The sequence below is a fragment of the Diadema antillarum genome, unplaced genomic scaffold (assembly GCF_040938485.1).
Source record: "Diadema antillarum isolate AM-2024a unplaced genomic scaffold, OU_Dant_1.0 seq00000187_RagTag, whole genome shotgun sequence".
Taxonomy (NCBI): Eukaryota; Metazoa; Echinodermata; class Echinoidea; order Diadematoida; family Diadematidae; genus Diadema; species Diadema antillarum.
The window spans coordinates 556,474-576,588 of NW_027271251.1; the positions used below are offsets into that span (position 1 = coordinate 556,474).

At 37.1% G+C, this 20,115-nt stretch overlaps 1 protein-coding gene across 1 annotated transcript; it reads left to right on the plus strand.

The window, feature by feature from the left end:
* The first annotated feature begins 133 nt into the window (after positions 1 to 133).
* Positions 134 to 9,565, plus strand: LOC139728596 (breast cancer metastasis-suppressor 1-like protein). Its single transcript, XM_071639534.1, has 9 exons — positions 134 to 344; positions 2,464 to 2,554; positions 3,005 to 3,212; positions 4,855 to 4,951; positions 5,414 to 5,506; positions 6,562 to 6,626; positions 7,186 to 7,213; positions 7,852 to 7,978; positions 8,580 to 9,565. The coding sequence occupies exons 1-9, from the start codon at positions 209 to 211 to the stop codon at positions 8,698 to 8,700; spliced, it is 966 nt and encodes a 321-aa protein (XP_071495635.1). The 5' UTR covers positions 134 to 208; the 3' UTR covers positions 8,701 to 9,565.
* The last annotated feature ends 10,550 nt before the right edge of the window (positions 9,566 to 20,115 follow it).

Genomic DNA, 20,115 nt, shown 5'->3' on the forward strand with positions numbered 1-20,115 from the left:
GAGCATCATAAAATCCCTATAGAAGAATACAGTACAAGTATAATACTTGCAGACACACGGCATGTTTATGTACCGTATGCGTACTGTGTGTGTGGTGTATGCACTCGTCACACTGCGCTCACCATTCGTTGTTTCCCCCGCACTTCTGCTAGCTATCCAGCGTGAAGCAAACCCCTGATCTGCTGTGTTTGAATATCTTTCGGTGAAAATGCCTGCTATTGACGAGACAGCTGGGGATAGTGAACCAGAGGACATGGAGGAAGAAACGAGTACATTGGACACTGATAAAAGTGAAGAAGATGACTCGGAAACGGGAACATCGGGAAGCGACGATGATTCGTCTGGTAAGTCCGGTTATGTTGAGTAAGTGCAGTCCCACCCTATTGTCTGTATGTATGTTGATACATGTCTAACACCGGTTAAAGAGAACGCTTTCACCAACTTAGGGCAACAGTAATCATAATTTCTGCAGTTTTGAATCTGAGACCTACGCTGTCTTCACCTAGATTGAAACTATTCTCTAAAGGAATGTTTGCTCCGTAGGTTGTTTGCGATAACTTTGATTCGTTTGTGTAGATTTAAATTTCGAATTTGTCTTGCATTTATTTTCGTTTTACGTCCAATATGACTCCAATATTTCTTTTTCAACAACAACCAACGTACCGTACACGCGTACATATAAGCAGGTAACCCCGACACGGTACATGTTGGGGTCGCTGGTGGTGCAGTTAATAAGTAGGGGACATGGACATGTACATGGCAGGACTGCAAATGTGTAATAATTAGGATAGCTGTCTATGGCATCGTAGCGCGTGCACTGTCAGTGTACCCTGCTATCACATGACCATAATGAGAACAAGCAAGAATCGTTTATTGGTAGTGGTTCTGTTGATACGCCCAAGATAAGCAAGATGACTGAAATATACACACAAACACTGAAACATAATGGATGTACATTTGTAGTTATTTGTACATGTATTGTAGGCCCTACTGTGCATTTGTTTTTAAAAAGCCCTTAAAAGCCTTAATCTTGGGCATGCTTAAGCCTTAACTTACGCCTTTGCATGGCGTAGTCATACTCGTAGATTCTCTAGACCCAGAGGCCCATCCGCTTCCATCGGTGCCCAACCTTTTTTGTTTGATAAACCTATCCATGGATGCCTTTTGCTTTTACTGAATGCGGGCTTTGTAAGCCTCTGTATTCAGATCCCGATTCTGTTGACGTTTTATGTTGGCTGGATCATTGCCACCAGGTAGAAAGGTGCCTAACTAATTAAACTTTATGGGCTCATACTTCCAAGATTGTCCAGACCTATTTCAAAACTATAGACACTGGATGCATCCATTTGATTTTTTTTTTTTTTTTTTTGGTTAATTTATTCCAAATTTTCCTGATATGCATATAAAATGAGTTGTTGCATATAGTGGTGAGTGAATTACCATGTAATATATTAGTAATATATGAAACCAAACTGCTGAACAGTCAAGACCCAACCATGAATTATATACCTGGCCTAGTCCAGTTACCAGCTTTTTACAAGAAAAAAAAAATCGGTGTTAAATGATGATGATAACATGGGTTAAAGGTAGGGAATCCCATTTGCATGCCTTAAATGAAGAGTTGTATAAATACAGTGGCATGTTGAAGAGAGTATCATTTAAGAAACTCCCATAAAGTATTGAAAGTGGAAGGTAACATTTAGTACATTTTATTGACCGTTAGATTTTGAATTGATTTTTTTTTCGGGGCTCACCGTAAATTCCAGTACATTACTAGGCTAGCTTTGCAGACCCATGCACTGCATGTGTGTCCATCATGTATATTTTGTGAAAAAAGTTCATCAAAACTTACAAACATTTCTATATACATGATTACATTCTTGCCACACACTCTATATGTTATTACATCAGCTCTTATACTTTTAGATTTGTGTTTATAGATAAAAAATACAGAAGACTGCAACAAAAAGGCTTAAGTGTGGCTGACACACAGAACTACTGAGTAGTTGAGTTTTGTGCATTATTCAAATTGTAGATAACTGTTGACTTCCAAATTTCTCAGCAGTGGCCTAAACAAGTCCCCTGAGGTTCATATTGAATGTTTTGCTGCATTTTGGAAGGTCTGTAAAAGGTATCCCCTACCTTTAAAAAAAAAGAGAAAATTTCAGTGTGCAAACTCTCAATATTTCAGATTTTTTTATTTTCAGTTATACTTGAACAGCATTATGTACAATTGCAAGTTATCATTTGAAATAAACATGTATAGATAATGAGGACAATTGCAGGAATTGTGCATAAGTAGATGGTATTATGACCAGTATGGCTAGCTAATCTTTAATCAGAAAGCACTTGATGACAATTGAATTCAATTGTTAATAGTGAGTATGCATTTTCACCTCTCAGAACGGCCTTCATTAGAATTAAGGTTGTGTGCTCCTAAAGGTTTGAATTCATTTGTTACAGAATTTGATGAGGCTGATTGTGACAGGAGGCGGACGGAATGCATGGAAGATATGAATGATCTGGAGAGTCAGTTCACCAGTCTGCGAGACCAGTGAGTAATTGCAGCTGTATTCCCAGTTTTTACACAATGTGCCCATGATATACCACAGCATGTACAATTTTGGCGTTAAGGTGATCATATAATATTTTTCATCTACAGTGATGGTGAACTTGATGTTAGCATCATGAAAATTAAATGGCATACATCATAGCAATATCCTTCACAGTAGTCCAAGGAAGACAAAATTGCTGAAATAGCGAGACAGTTTCCTTCTTACCCCCCCCCCCCAAAAAAAAAAAAAAAAAAAAAGAAAAAAAAAGTTATCTACTGCCTTCTACATAATTGAGATAAGTGGCAGAAAAGCACATTATGCGCTTATGAAAAGATATCAATTTTGAAAGACTTTGTTATGATTGCATGACACTACCTCAAGAAATAAGACTTTTCACATATTATACAGAGAGCATTGAGGTACCTCTCCTTTCTCTTTGCCCTGCATAGACTATACCTGGAACGTATTGACCAGGCAGAGTACAAGATGACAGAAGTCAAGCTTGGGTCAGCTATGGAGTACTTAAACCCCCTGCGTGAACTGGACCAGATGAAAAAGAGGAAGCTGAGCATTGCCAGTGTGCTCCGAGAGCTGAGGATGGAAAACATCAGAAACAAGTTGCAGAGTGAGGAGAAAGCTGCACGAGAAAATCATGATGTGAGTGTTAGGAGGTCATCTTGAACATCAATTCATGATCTATCTTTGCGTTAATTAATTTGTTTTCCTTCACATGTGGAGTTAACAGTTCTGTTGCCTTCACATTGAGTGACAGTACAATGTTCTGCTTGTGATTGGTGCAAAGGTATTTGTACTCTTCAGTAGAGAAAAACCATAATATATGGTAATAGTAATCTTTTTTATTCCCTGTTTTTATGTATTTTTCATGTCTTCTGGTTACATCTCATCTTTTTTGGAAATAGAAGCCAGATGCATTATCTGGAAAATTTCATCTGAAAAACAGAGATAAATCCCCTCGAAAGTGAAATCTGCTTTTGTGTATGTGTGTGTGTATTTATATATACTGTAAAACATGATATATTCGCGGCACGAAATTTTCGCGAATTGGAGCCGACGGCCTTTTTCGTTCTCCTCTTGCGTTCAATGCATATAGTGTAGATAAGACATTTCGCGTGCATTTTAATTTCGCGAATCTTGGCGCTCGCGAAATTCGCGAAATTAAAATGCACGCGAACATTTCTCATTTTACAGTATATGTACGAATGTACGTACTTGTGTGTGTGTGTGTGTGTGTGCATGTGCAGGAACACAGTGAACAAGAACCGCCTAACAAGTTGTGCTGGAGAGAAATTGGGCAAAGATTGAGAAGTTTTAGCAATCTGATTGTTGGTAATTGGTGCTTTGGCATTATGGTGTTCAATCTCACCAAGAGGAAAGAATTGTCTTTGGGCATTTATAAAAAAAAGAAAGAAAGATAGTGGGGGATACACAAGGGATGTCTTAGTCAAATGGCCTAAATAGCAATATCAGTGTCTCAACTGGAAGACATGTTTGATGACTTATGATGATAGAACTTTGGGCTTTCTGATTTTATTTTAATTAATATCATTATTGCTGTTATCATTTGTTGTCCCCGCCGAACGAATTCGAGCAGGGGACTATGAAACGGGCTCCGTACGTGTGTGTGTCCGTGTGTGTGTGTGTCCGTGTGTATGTGTGTGTGTGCGTCCGTGTGTGATCAAAATGTTCAATTTGCTACTTCTCTGTCATTTATGAGCCAATTTTGACTCTGTTTGCTTTATATGATAGCACTACATGGGAGCTTTGAAACTTCTACACAGAATTTCAGTTGTGACCTTTGACCTACAGCTGTATATTGTACATTTTGCTACAAAATGCTACTCCTTCGCCATTTCTAACCCGATTTTGATTCCGTTTGCTTTATGTGATGGCACTAGTTGAGGGCTTCAAAACTTATACACAGAATTTTGATCTTTGACCTTTGACCTTGATTTTTGACCTGTATTGTACATTTTGCTACAAAATGCTACTCCTTCACCATTTCTAACCCGATTTCGATTCAGTTTGCTTTATGTGATGGCACTAGGTGAGGGTTTCAAAACTTCTACACAGAATTTTGACCTTTGACTTCTTTGACCTTCGACCTTGATTTTTGACCTATATTGTACATTTTGCTACAAAATGCTACTTCCGGCGGGGACATATATTACGCCAGCGTAATTTCTACTTTTCCTTGTTATTTTTTAAATAACACTGAGTGTCACTGGTTTCTCATCATTATTAAGTGGTAAGTTTAAACTGTTTATCATTATTTCTGCAGAGTGAAAAGATGCTGCTTCGAGATGTAATGAAGGCTGATCTAGAAGAAAAGATAAGAAGGCTGGAAGAAGACAGACACAATATAGATCTCACAACAGGTACAGTATTCATGTCTCATCTACTCATTTGTTAACTGGACCAAGAGTTCTCCATTTAAGGTTACTTGATGCAACACTGATCTGATAACAGGCACAGTATTTGTTTTCTATGTGCTCTTTTGATCAGAGGGTATATTTAAAAACATATATCATTGGGGGAAATGGTCTGTCAATTGTAATGAGACCAACAATTGAGAAGACACAGTTGATTGGATCTGTGCAATTTTGCTTCAATTGAGCTATAACTGTGACACATGATGATGCATTTTGTGTGACTTATTTATCATCCAAACAAAGTCGTTGCTCATGTAAGTAGGGCCTTTGCTGACAAGATTTTTTTTTTTAATTTATTTATTTTTATCCATGATGAAATTCAAATAGTATGACTGAGAGATTTTTAAAGACAACTTTGATGGTAATGCCATTTACTTTTTTTTTTTTTGTCATTTGTTTTCTTACCAGAACTTTGGAATGAGTCACGCATCATGAAGCAGAAGGGAAAGAAGCCAGATTCCTCTCATTCAGACAGGAAGAAGAAGCCAATTGCTGTCTCAGATATCCTTTATCAGCGTAACATTGCCAGGCACTTGCAAATATACGGTTGTAAATTCCTGATAATCTCTGAAGATATTGTAATTTTGATCCCTACCCCTCCCTTATTTTTATCAGTTTATGGTTTTAATTCTTTATCTACAAAACAAACAAGCAAACAAGATAAGCATCTGTTTATGATAATCACATGATTAATCACTTTTCCCTTAAAAGCGTTAGCAAAATGTTGTCCCCCACCTGTTTCAGACAAAATGTACACTCCATTTCGAAATGCCTTTCAATGCTAAACAACATTCCGGTCTAAACAATTCTGACACAAGAAAATATGTTTTGGCAGCTAAGCTAATCAGAATGTACCTCACAATAGTATGGTATTGAGTATTGTAAACTATTACATCTTTGCAAACATGAAGACATGCATGTTTGATCATCAACACATCTTTATGATTTCTGTTATTGATAAAAGCAATCTCACTTTTTTTTGTGTGTGTGTTCTTGCTTCAGTAGTAGCCAATTCACATAATTTTTTAACTATAAATGTCCAAGTACAAGATCCTAGGGAAAAAAAAAAGAGAAGAAAATTATGCTTTGACTTGTTGAGCACTGTGTCACTAATGGCACAGAATTATTTGTAATTACATGTGTATTCAAGCATTTGAGCAGAAATCAAATAGTGGCATATGGTATTACTGTGACATTGGTGAGACTGTTTTTGTAAGTTGTGTCCAGGGATACCTTAACCTCTAAAACGTACTTAAAAAGGGACTACCAGTAGCTAAATACAGTAATGGAAAATAGGGACCACTTAATTCACCTACCATGGGTAGTTAAAAGCGGTTCCTCATAACCGAGCTCATTATGATCGGGTTTCCCTGTGTTATGTATATTTGTGTGACATGAGCTATATGTTCAGAATGAACTAATTGTTCTATTCTTAACATTATGATGGTAAATCTATCCATGAGGTGTAATTTTATCTGAATAGTCTGCTGATAATAAGGAAGTAATGACAAAAGAATGTGGTGATGCTTTCGTGATCTTCCTTAATGCATGTTCACGTCCATATATCATTTATATGTTGAGAGAAGAAGATATCTTGGATGACTGGACAGCAATAATGAAGGTATGTCTGTTTTTGCCCTAGTTTCCCAATTTTCTTTTTTTATCGCTTGAATCCACAGACTGTTAGAATATATATAGTGCTGCCATCCCATATTTATTATGAAGATTAAAACTACTGAATGGCCACCTTATTTATTAGAGCAGCAAATTTCAATAAAAGAATGATTAGGGATGGAAATATGGTGCATTACATGGGCTAACAGTTAATGTGATGAAAACACCAACACCAACAACAACATAGAGAAAGGCTGGCCACTGCTGATATGCAGTATTTCCACTTAACAGAGACACACATGCTGATTTCTATTCATTCTCTTGATGGTAATGCATGTTTTTCAAAAATTTTATATGCAACATTTTCCATGTATGTACAGTATGTATATCAAAACTAACCGAGAAATTGGACTCTGTCTTACACTTTACTGTTGTTTCTTTGATTGATGTTTGTGGAAAAGATGCCAGTCAGCCTGAATTCATATTAATACCGTGACTAGTATCATAATTGATAGTATTATTAATATATATAATTTGTTTGTTTGTTGTTATTTTTGGTCTTTCAGGCTAGAGGAGCAAGAAGGAAACCTGAGAGTGAGTTTGATTTACCTTTCTTTGAAATCTGATATGTCAGCTTTAGTAGTGACAAGCTCACAGTGTGAAAGACTTTCTGGCAAGAAGATGAGAGAATAGGGAGAGTTAGTGCAGGAGTATTCTATATATTTCCCATGAGTGTTTTGAAGTACGTTTCAGGTATCTTAGGTGAAAATCTGATATAGCTTTTGTAGAATGACCTTCCAAGTAATCAAGATATGAGATTGAAGTCCAGGTATACTTGTACATAATTTGATTGTACAAAAATTTCTGTGATTTGAAGCTTGAGTTGTTTCCACATGACATATTTGTGTACATTTATATCAGAGTATTTATATCAAAGTGTACAAGCGTTTTTGTTTTTTCCTCTGTAAAAACAAGCTTACCAACATTAGAGAAATCCAGATCCAGATCCTGACTCACATAGAAGCTTATTCACTGTCATGTGACAGAGAATGTTATGAATTTTTAAAAAGTTATTAATAGATGGAATTTTAAAAGAGAGTAGATTGTTGTTTGCTTTTTTCATACTTGGTCATGATATGGAATGCGTACTGTATAGAAAATTTGAATAAAATACAAAGTTCTTTGATAAAATACAAAGTACGTAACTTTGTGACGTGTAATTGGGTTAACAGATTTATTCAAGCCTGAAAAGCCTCTGCACAGAGCGAAGTATGAAGACGGCAAGCTGTGCTATGATGGTAGAATCTTCCACCGCAAAGACCAGATAATCATTGAGAATCGGGATGACTCACCTGTGTCGTAAGTATCATTCTACAATTCTCAGAAGTGATTCATTCATACTGAACAAGTTGAGAGAGTAGATCATGGACAGGTCAAAATGACAGAGTTGAATGTATTCTTGTGAAAGTAACATGATTACACATGAAATGCACTGGCCAAGTGCAGAAAGTGAATTATACATGGAACATGCAAGTCTTACAATGTACAGATTTACTTTATTTTTAGCTCCTTGACATTATTTACGATATGCACTGGCTCAGTGAAGGAAATGGATTGTAGACTAATTTAACAAGTCAAGAAAACAAAATTGAATTAAATTAAAAGAGCAACGTGCATAGGTTGATCTTTTCTTACACATCATTGTGTCCACTGTCTCCAGTTGGTCATTGTATCTGCAATTAACCTATCCTCAGAACAGGTGTTAACTTCAAGCTGAGTTTGTAAGTTTGTCCTTCATAGATTACCGAAGCACTGCTTGTATGTTTTGTTAAGATTCAGACCCTCAACTTTATTCACTCTGTGCTCAAAATCGAGTCTCCAGGTGTGCCTAGTGTAATGAACAGTGTTCACCTTAGATATGTGAGATCTGTTCATATCAATCATTACTTCTTTCACCCAGGGCAAGAATTACTACCATTGATTCGCGGGAAGTATGGTTCAGGAGAAGCGATGGAACGAAATCCAGACTCCTCCTTCATAATCTGGAGAAAGGAAAGTGTACCATCCACCATGGACGGTAGTCGCCACAGTGCCACATGTAGTGGCTTTCATACCTCCATAGACTTGCCTTCCTCTTTCTTGATGGAGCAAAGGGCGACAATGTCGTAGTAGAAGATGAAGGAGGAAAAAAAAAAACAAGAGGCAGAAGATCATTGATACCTGTCATACCAGTGGAGCAAATGCAAGCAGATGTCGCAGGACTGTTTCTGCGTTCACATTGGCAGCAGATTTGTGTTTATTCCTGTACTTGGAAGGTGCAATGTCTTGCAAATGAGTACCTCTTCGGCTGATTGGTAGTGGTGCGCCAGGAATTTTGTTTGCGAAGTTACGGTACCTGGGAACAAATCTGAACTGCCTCAAGCCCTCAGGACTGTGTACACCATGTTTGTGTGTAAGTCTGAATGTAGATGTTAAGTTGTGGTTGTTTGCATCAATAATCGTGTAGACAGACTTTCTTGGAGGTCTACCCATAATAAGGATCAGATAACTTTCCAAGTGCTTTAATGTGAACAGGAAACAGGCACAATTTACTGAGCAGTTACAGAATGGTTGTCTTGACAAGAGATATTCTTTTATTTTGTCCAGTTTCACATAAGGGTTCTGTAACATTATCATGCCGTTTAAGCTGCCACGTAGGTGCTACCTATTGCACCTCATCTTGCTTTTCCTCAAATGGATACCTGTATGTCATGTATTAGCTAAAATTCCTATTGTCCCTTGTTTTTTGACTGCTTGATGCAATTGTATCATGTTTATGTGATGCTGTTATAAGCTACAGAGAGCTCATATCTGTCTTAAGCTACCACTCCTTCACCCACCACCCCACAAATGTGTAGTTTGTGTTTGTTTTTTTCCTTTTTTTGTGTGTGTAAAAGGGCTGACACTTGCAGGGGCGGATCTAGGAATTCTGTAAAGGGGAGGCGCCTTTACAAAATTAAAGGGGGGGCCATGCACCCCCTCTTTTTTTCTTTTTCTTTTTTTTGTTTAAACAAATAAAGAGGGGGCCCGCGCCCGATGTCCCCCCCCCCCCCCAATTTGTAAGCTTATCAATTCCTCTCACGAGAGGTTGCATCACTTTGACATTTCCTCCTTATCTCATTTATATACATTGTGTTACAAATTTGTACACTGTATGTCTCGATTATCTGATGATGTATGACCTGTTCAAGTGTCTTCCTAACCCCACAATACCAATGAGTGGTATGCACATCAGTATATTCATGCATTTTCAGAATGAAAAAAAAAAAGATCCAATACTATATGTGCTATGTACATATATTTCATGCTGCACATTTGTAAGACTATTGTGCAAGTCAAATTCGATGCAGAGAACCACAGTGAATTAATGAGAAATAAGTAATTTACCTCTAAAGAAGCAAATTTGGTGATTTCCCACTTTGGTGATATGCATTGCATTTTTGTTACAGGTTGCAATGCAGTATTTTGAGTTGTCAGATTCACACTCCTGTCAGCAAAAAGTTTGTGAAATATATGGCATATGCACCATAAATACAGTGTGTCAAGGGTAGATACGGCAATATGTTCTATGGTATGATTGTGGCATTGTTATACCCCCGCATACATGTTTCTAATGTTCAGATACAAGAATAATGTGAACCCCAGTCAGATATGGATGCCTTGTTCTATTCTGTGTGTACGTGGCACGGATGGCCAATGATAGATGATCAGAATACAATGCTGTGATCATATTACACTATGCAGTGTCTCATTCATGTTACAGAGATCACTGACACAAGTATGTCAAATTCCCACTAGCTTAGCACGTTTCCATACGCTCACAATGCTGCTACTTGTTAGAGAAAGTCACTTTACTATCAGTCTATTGTGCTGTGTCTGAAATTCTTTGAATAGGTCTATGACTCTTCAGCTCAATCATCCTGTATTTCCAGACATGTAATATTCTGTGAATATTTATGCATGCAAACTTCTTGTCCCATCACTCGTTCAACATCAATGATATTACACCTATATTTATGTTATTCAATATTGTGAAAATATTAATATGAAATTTGTAATTTCACTTCCAAAATCCAAAGCATACTTGTCTTGTTTCCAAAGTCCTCACTCACTGAAGTGAAAAGTAATGCACTGGTAATGAAGATTATGAACAAATGTTAGTAGTGGTTCCTTTTTAATTATTGGTGAAAATAACCAGAGAAGAATGTTGCATTGCTACAGATGCGACATAAAGAACAGTTTTATTAGACTTTAAGCAAAATGGTTTGTATGTGCAGACAGAGATGTTAGCTCAGTGCCAGCAGGTTTCTTTCAGACGTAGCTTAACGATTGTCTGTGGCCTCTACTGTTAATGTTGCATGCATGATTCTGAATCATTTCATGTATGCTTTGTCATAAATTTTCATATTCTCAACAGAAATGTTCCTTTGATGTGATTCAGCTGAAAATTATATCATAGCTATAATGTCCCTACACATCCTCAAAGTAAAAAAAAAAAGAAAAGAAAAGAAGTAAAGTTCCACAATTTCAACAAAGAACCAGAATAAGGCAAAGTCACATACCTTGTAAATTTAGCCAATAACCACACAGAGAAGGATTTGTGCACAAGCAGCATCACTGTCATGTGGTCAGCATATAGCAGTTCCTGGGGGTGTTTCATCAACGTTTGTCAGTGCTGACAAGTTGTCAGCGCTGACAATTTCAGCAAAATCCTTGGTTTTGATTGGCTGAGATACGCTGGTCACTGACTGTTACTATGGTGATTGTCAGCGCTGACAAATGTTGATGAAACGCCCCCAGATCTCAATTGGACACTGTTAAATGGCACAGACACTGAAACTGTCGACACTCATTCTACCTACATGTACATGTATTTGATTTGCTAAAACATTGTCTACCTTTTATTTCCACTCTTTATATTTAGCCTCTTTTTTTCTTTTTTTTTTTTGCCTTTTTTTTTTTTTGCCTTACTAGGTGGATAACTCTTTCTAGAAGCAATTGTTATGTGGATCATATTCCCCAACTGATATTTTGATGTCCACATCAGAGTCAATAGTTCTAGGGGAAAGGACATGTCCAGTGGTGTGGTTTGTCACAAGAATTGTTTCACTATCCATTAGCCACAAAGAATAGGAGGATTTTCTGTTTTCCACTGGAATGCAGTTTTTTGTTTTTCTTATTGTGAATACAGCAATAGTATTTGAGAACGTCACTCCATAACCTGTGTGTAGTATAAATGATGGCCAAAATATTGTGTGTTTGTATAGATGTATTTATGTGTCAGTTCACTATACATGGTGAAATGAATGCTGTTATCTGGGTAAACAGCAACTTTGGTTCAGATTGTGATGGCTGTTGCCCATTTTTAGTGTAAATAACTTATTATATTGGTTCACATTTAGTTTGAATGTAAATATCAATGTGTTCAAATCCTTGTCTGTAACATCTTATTTCTTATCCTCTCATTATTTTTTGATTGATAAAAAGCAAATATGCTGGGAATGTAGTATTTTCTGATGCAAATATTTCAAATAGATTTGGTCAAACAGAGAACTGGTTATTACATTCAGTGGTCCCTGGGTATGTTGCAGGTTGCGCATGATAAATCCATTTTTATGTTCAACTTGACAAACACTTGGACATAAGACCATCATCTGTTATTTTAGATGACAAAGGCAGCAGATGTGTGCCTTTCATTTTGGAAGAATATGAATAAATTTCCAAAATTTATGGGAAGGAGATGCTAAAGCTGTGATTTGAGTTTTATGACCATTATTAAACCCTGTCTAAGCCAAGCATATTGGAGTACATGTGTTGTCCATTGAAATTTGCAACAGATATCTTTGTTTCTTTTTCTCTCTCTATGATGCCCAGCATTAAAGCTGTCATGTAACTTGGATTTATTCAAAGTTCTGATGCTTGAAAGGGAACTCATTTTGCACACAGTTACATCACAAGTTTGGGAAAGTTGTTACCATGAAGAACATTAGTTGGGGGGGGGGACCAATTGAATTACACACACACTCACACACACACACACACACACACACACACACACACACACACACGCATATACAAATACACACAAGATATGATGAAACATTAATTTTTACAATTTCTATGAGAGAATTTGACATATTGTGGAATTGTTATTCATGTTAAGTCACTTTGCAAAAAAAAAAAAATGAAAATCAAATTTCAGGAATACAATCAAACACTGCAAATATTCAATCTAGACTGCAGAATGAGCCTTGACATCAGGCAAAATTCTGCTTGCCAGAATTAATGTAAACACACACTGTCGGTCGAACTAAAGAGAAGTTGTTACAAGGTTCTTACCTATCCGTATCCGGATTCATGTCCTTGTTTGATTGGCACACATGGTCGCCAATGTGATTTTGTAGGGTGAGGTTGTTGCATTTTTGTCTTTTTTATTTTTTGTGCATCAGCACGATCAAGAATTATGGAGACTCAGCCAGATTCTGAAGTACAGATCAGTGCTGGAGGAACATCATTCCTTTCTTTCAGGAAGTAAACATTCTTACTTCACAGCTTTTGCATTGATGAGATTGAGACAGACTCAGACCTGCTTCTCCCAGATTGAAATTGATGTATTTCTAGTCCCATCAGCAGTGAGGTGTCCATTTTATGGACACTGCACGCTAATTTGAATGTAGATGTTTCATGCTTTTAAAATGCACAATACCCGTGTCTCTTCTTCTGTGTTGCTGGAAGATTGCAGTTAAATTTATCATTTATTATCATCTGACAATTTATTGTCACTGAACTCTGAGTTCTCAGTGTTTGACATTGTCTGTGCTGATGAAATGAACAGCAGTAATGATTTTATAAGTGAATTTGGATGACTGTCTCTCATGATTTAAGAAAAATGGAAAGGAAAGAAGAACATTAAAGGACAAGTTCACCTTCATAAACATAAGGATTGAGAGAATGTAGCAATATTAGTAGAACACATCATTGAAAGTTTGAGGAAAATCAGACAATCCGTTCAAAAGTTATGAATTTTTGAAGTTTTTGTGCAGTAACCGCTGGATGAGAAGACTACTGCAGTGTATGAATAACTTAGATGTCACATGCGTACAACAATATAAGAAAAATATAAAGAGAATTTCACAAAATGTCATCTTTTGAAAAAAGTACACATTCCCCTGACTCGTTACCGACAAATGTTATGGGTAATATTATTCCCCCTGCCTTTAGAAAGAGGCAAGTCAAGAGCTCTTTTATTATGCGAAAAAAGTGAAAATATGTTGAATTTTCTTTTACATTTTCTTCATACTGTTCAGGCCCGTAGCCAGAGGGGGTGCGTCGGGTGCGTACGCACCCCCCAAATTCTGAAAGGTCCACTTTTTCATAATAACGGTTTTTAGCAATTCTCAAGATAACAATCCAAATAAATATAAAGACACATTATATGCTACGTAAATGTGGAAGAGTACGTTTAACAATGTTAAAAATAATTGTACGAAACCCTTTTGTTGTATGAACCATCGGATCGTCCCCATGCACACAAACACAAATGTTATGTATCAATTTGTGCGAGCTATTATATTGGCACTGCATGCCATGGCCCTTGGCGCGTGTGACCGGTGTTTTTTTTTTTTTCCACTGGCCGCCCGAGTACGTGCGATTCGTGGATGACATTGAGGTTGACACTTGCATTTTTTCACAGGAACAGAGGTAAGTGGATGAAAATCTAATAGCCTCAAGTTTACATATATGATAAAAATTAAAGAAATTTCCTCGAAATTACTATAATCGAAAACCTGAGACATTTTATATCTACGTCTCACAAAGATATAGTACATGTATATATAAGTACATGTTGGCATGATAATGCCTGGGGATAGATTATTATGTCAACTATTTTCCATTATGAATGCATGCTCCAATCAAATTGTGCAAAGGTGGTCATGAATTAGCATTTCTTACGAACGATCAGGAGAGACAAAACAAAATGAAAGGCCTGTCTTACTCCAGTTCTCTTGTAACACTCATTGGGCCATTATGCATGCCTAACGAATCATAACAGCTGCTTTTTCTAGCCCTTTTGCTAGTACCAACATTCGAGAAAAGATCATCTATCAAGTAACTGTACGATCTCCGTGCATAATCTAATGCTTTTAAACACACACTTATTCATATGTTTCATAAAAAACACAGGTAATGAGCCGGATTGGGTTAAAATTCTCACAGCTTTGTAGAAGTCTGAGTCAACAGTATCACACAGTACTTCAAGACGTATTAGTACAAACGATTTCTTGAGCCTGCACCGTTTCAGGCTCTGTTCTGGATACGGCGGTAGAAACTCATTCTTTTTTGTTGTTTATTTTATCATTATTTACTAATCTCTTTTCTAATTTACAGGTAGCGGATTTCTTTGCAGGCCAAATTCGGAAATGTACTGTTGATGATTACTTATACATTTTCTCATGTTGTGACAGTTCTATTTGTTCTCATTTTAAAGTGAGCCAAAACCTAAGAACATTTTCACTTATAATTTCCAAAGAGTATTATGCAGGCACGCAAACTCATTTTAGTTGTATTTCATTTAAATGTAATGGGTAAGAGGGTATGAGAGAGAATGGAAAGTGCTGAGCTATGAAGTAAAATGGTAAACTAAAAAGTTTGTCAGATAGTATTACAAAAGCCTGAATATTGCAAGAGCTCCGGAGTAAAAACAGTTAGTGAAAAACCCTATGTATGATAGCATTGTGAGAGCATTAGACTGCATTGTGACGTATCGTTATTTAATTTACATTCTTTATTGATATATTTTCATAAATATCTCAGGTAATGAGTCGGATTGGATTACAATTCTCACTTACAGCTTTGTAGAAGTCTGAGTCAACAGTATCACACAGTACTTCAAGACGTATTAGTACAAACGATTTCTTGAGCCTGCACCGTTTCAGGCTCTGTTCTGGATACGGCGGTAAAAACTCATTCTTTTTTGTTGTTTATTTTATCATTATTTACTAATCTCTTTTCTAACTTACAGGTAGCGGATTTCTTTGCAGGCCAAATTCGGAAATGTAGTGTTGATTATTACTTATACATTTTCTCATGTTGTGACAGTTCTATTTGTTCTCATTTTAAAGTGAGCCAAAACCTAAGAACATTTTCACTTATAATTTCCAAAGAGTATTATGCAGGCACGCAAACTCATTTTAGTTGTATTTCATTTAAATGTAATGGGTAAGAGGGTATGAGAGAGAATGGAAAGTGCTGAGCTTTGAAGTAAACTGGTAACGTAAAAAGTTTGTCAGATAGTATTACAAAAGAAACTCATTCTTTTTTGTTTGTTTATTTTATCATTATTTACTTATCTCCCTTCTAACTTGAAGGTATGTAGTGGATCTCTTTGCAGCCCAAATTCGAAAATGCCTAGAGACAGCTAGTAACCAAATATGCTACTATAATTTAATAAATAAGAAATAACCATTCCAGTATGCATGTATCTTAGTGTGCACAGTAAGACAGATCAAATCAAATAGGAAAACATCTGAGCACTAAGCCTGAGGTCTGAATTTGCACTCAACTTCTTCCAATGGCTAACGGATGTTTAATTTTTGAATTTCACTGACCTCCAAATTTCACAAAGAAAACCTTCTTAGCATGATGGTTAATATGAGATATATTTGACTGATATTGGAGATGTTTGCGAATCGGATCTACTACCTTTAATATCATTAAATCTAAAATTATTATTTGAAAGTTCGGAAATGCTGGAAATATCCTACCACAAGGAGGCAAAATATAAATGGTTCACATTTACAATTCATTTTGTTTTAAAAATTTTCTTATTCATTTTCGTTTTTGACAAACTCGCATACCAACGGCTGATATACTTTATAGTAAAGTGAATGTTTCATCTTCCAAACAGCATCCAATGGGATGGAAAAACTCCAACTGAAAGGTGGACACCGTGACCATACTCGCTAAAGAAAACGCGTAATAGGGGTCGTTTTTTTTTTCTCACGGATTAGATGGAAAGTGTGATGTACGAGCGTATATAATCTAAGGGTATCAAAAAGGCCGAAATTTGGGAAAATGGTATATTGTTCAATCATGATGAAGTACTTCTTTAGGGTGCAGGAAACATTTAAGGAATACTTGTTTTTAAGGCCCGAAAAAATCATATGATCATTACTCGTTTAGGGGCCATTTTGAAAGTCCATGTATGAGCATGGTGTCCACCTTTTAATTGTCGCTACCCCTTCCGGGACAGTATCAAAGGACCGTTTTGTTAATTAACGCAATCCCCCCTTCCTTTAAAGGGGCATAGTCCCGGTAGTGTAGATGGCGCTGTTGATGATACTGCCGAAGATTACCGAAGTAGAGCTGTCATCAAGAGTAAAGTGCGTAGGTGTTGCTAAGTAACGTTGCCTTTGTTGTCTTCTCTGCGCATCGCGCAGTCTCTAGTAATGCCAGGGTGCGTGCATATGTGCTTGTTATTATGACATCACAAAAGAAGTTTGCTAAAGCTGTCATCCCCCTCAGCCGAATCATGAGCCGAACTGTGATCGGACCACTGACTACAGTGAATCGGACTTCTTCGGACTCGGGAAAGTGGGCCAAAGCGTAAGCGCCAAAAGAAGTCGATAGCGTAGGTCTCTATAGGAAACTTGCGCCGTGCGCCCGCGTACTCATTTGACTAAAACACGGGGACCATGCACCTTTAAAAATCCTGGCTTCAGGCCTGCTAACGCGGGTATACAATAGAAAAAATAAAAGTTAAAACAACACCAGGAAAATCACTATTCTCAATTTTGCGGCGCGCTACGCGCGCAGAGTCTCGAACACAATTAAACTTTGCAACTTCCTGGCAAAATGATTTTTACTATTTCCTAGATGAAATACCGTAACGCGATTGCATGCAACAGACAAAAATACAAATTTCCTCGAGACTTTAAAACGTCATTAAAACAGTCAAAATTCACAATTTGCGGCGCGCTTCGCGCGCAAATTCTTATACAACTTTTGTAGTTCGGTCGTCCAAAGAATATATATATATATATATATATATATATATATATATGTATAATTGTGTGTGTGTGTGTGTGTGTGTGTGTGTGTGTGTCATCATTGGTATTGGTACCGAAGGTCCGTTTTTTTAGTGACCGCACCCCCCCTTGAAAAATCCTGGCTACGGACCTGCTGTTGTACGCATATGACTCACAAGCTGTAGTAGTCTCCTCATCCAGTGGTTCCAACACAAAAATTTTAACAATTCATAACTTTTGCATCGATTGTCCAATTTTCCTCAAACTTTCACTGATGTGTTCTACTAATGTTGTTGCATTCTCTCAATCCTTATGTTTATGAAGGTGAACTTGTCCTTTAAAAGACGATGAAACTTGTCTTTAACAAATAAATTGATGATGTTCATTTCATAAATGGGGTGTAAAATCTAATTTGATGTGTGAATGTAGATAAGAATATCATTGTGTTGTGCGTGATCATGTTAAAACGGGTAGTATAATGTTCAGCATGTTTAACTTTTCTTTCATTATGATATTCCAACATTCAACCATCTTTGCGCAAAAAATCCAAACAAAAATTAAGAAAGGAATGATGATCAGAATGGAACATATTACTTGAGATCTAAGTTGTCTCAATCACCACCAAATTCATACCAATGACTGTAAAACAAACAGTAATGCAAACTAAAACATAAACCTTAACATGCTGTTTTTTGATCAAACCGTTTAGCCTAATTTTCATGTGTACATGTACATAGTCTGGTGAATTAATGAGATAAAACCACACACCTTGTACAGTGATAGGGCTGCTATATACCGCCGCTGGAAGACCACTAGGTTTAAGTCATATATACTACATACATTACATTCCTTTCTATTCCGGAGACCGGGGGGGGGGGGGGGTTATTGAAATCCTCTCCCCTCCCATCCCTGGTGATGAGTAAAGGGCTGTCTCATTACAAAGAACACAGTTATAACGAAATTTTATTACAGCGGAGTTAAAATACGGATCCCAAAATTATGATCATTAAAGTCTATGGTGCACAATTTTCGATCGGTCATAACGACAGTTCGACGCAAGTCAAACGCCAGGCGATGTCTCACCTGCAATTTGTATAGCATTTGGTAACTTGATACAGCTTCCAAGCAGGGGAATGTCATAAAGATCTGAATCTGAAGAAGGAGAGAATTACATTTTGATCTTTGACGTATCGTCAGAACTGACACATATTCAAATTTGACCATCATCATTAGGTAATGTACCCATGGTTTACCTATAATTATATTTCATGGTCATAGCTCAAAGCTGTAGAAAGTTATTGAGAGTACAACACAATGAGTACAGTGTATAAGGCCTAGTTATCAGGAAAAGTTCATTGGCTTTTTGACCTTTGACCTTAACAAACTTCACCAAAATTTGAACTTGACCTGTCTCTTTAGATGATTGTATGCCTGATAAGACGGTGTGAGTTTCGTGGTCATAGCTCACATCTGTGGAAAGTTATGTATTGAGAATATAGGGCCTATTATACACCACAATATTGCGAGTCCAGTGCTTATCAGGGAAAGGGAAAGTTCATTGACCTTTTGAATTCTGACCTTGTTGTACTTTACCCATGTTCGAACTTGATCAATATCTTCAGGATATGCTGCACCTGTGATGTGGTGTGAGTTTGGTTTTCATTATAGTTCGCAAAGCTGTAGAAAGTTATTGAGAGTACAACACAATGAGTACAGTGTATAAGGCCTAGTTATCAGGAAAAGTTCATTGGCTTTTTGACCTTTGACCTTAACAAACTTCACCAAAATTTGAACTTGACCTGTATCTTTAGATGATTGTATGCCTGATAAGACGGTGTGAGTTTCGTGGTCATAGCTCACGTCTGTGGAAAGTTATGTATTGAGAATAGGGCCTATACACCACAATATTGCGAGTCCAGTGCTTATCAGGGAAAGGGAAAGTTCATTGACCTTTTGAATTCTGACCTTGTTGTACCTTACCCATGTTTGAACTTGATCAATATCTTCATGATATGCTGCACCTGTATGTGGTGTGAGTTTGGTTTTCATCATAGTTCGCAAAGCTGTAGAAAGTTATTGAGAGAGAGGAAAAAAATGTTGGCGGGCCAACGCTGACATCATGGCCGACGCTGACGGCGACGACGGAAAAGTGACGCCTCTGTCTGTCTTGCGCTACGCAATTGAGACAAAAACGAAAGAAAATTTCCTGTCCCGAGGACTTCTATGAATTCGGCTGTATAATCGTCATGCATGTAGGGCCTATGTATCGTCAGATTGGCATGACATATAAATAATACGCATATAAATAAAATTACTCGTTTTAAGAGGTCAAGTTCTGGCAGGGCTCAACAGAATTAGTGTAGGTTGAGAATATAGGTAACTGTTGACTGGGGTATTTCAAGCAAATCATAAATGACTGGGGTGTACCAT

Bases quoted from the DNA above. Each gene is read 5' to 3' on its own strand.
- LOC139728596 (XM_071639534.1), top strand. From the start codon at position 209: ATGCCTGCTATTGACGAGACAGCTGGGGATAGTGAACCAGAGGACATG. The intron at 3,213-4,854 runs GTGAGTGTTAGG...TTATTTCTGCAG, and splicing joins CTGCACGAGAAAATCATGAT to AGTGAAAAGATGCTGCTTCG. The intron at 4,952-5,413 runs GTACAGTATTCA...TTTTCTTACCAG, and splicing joins CAATATAGATCTCACAACAG to AACTTTGGAATGAGTCACGC.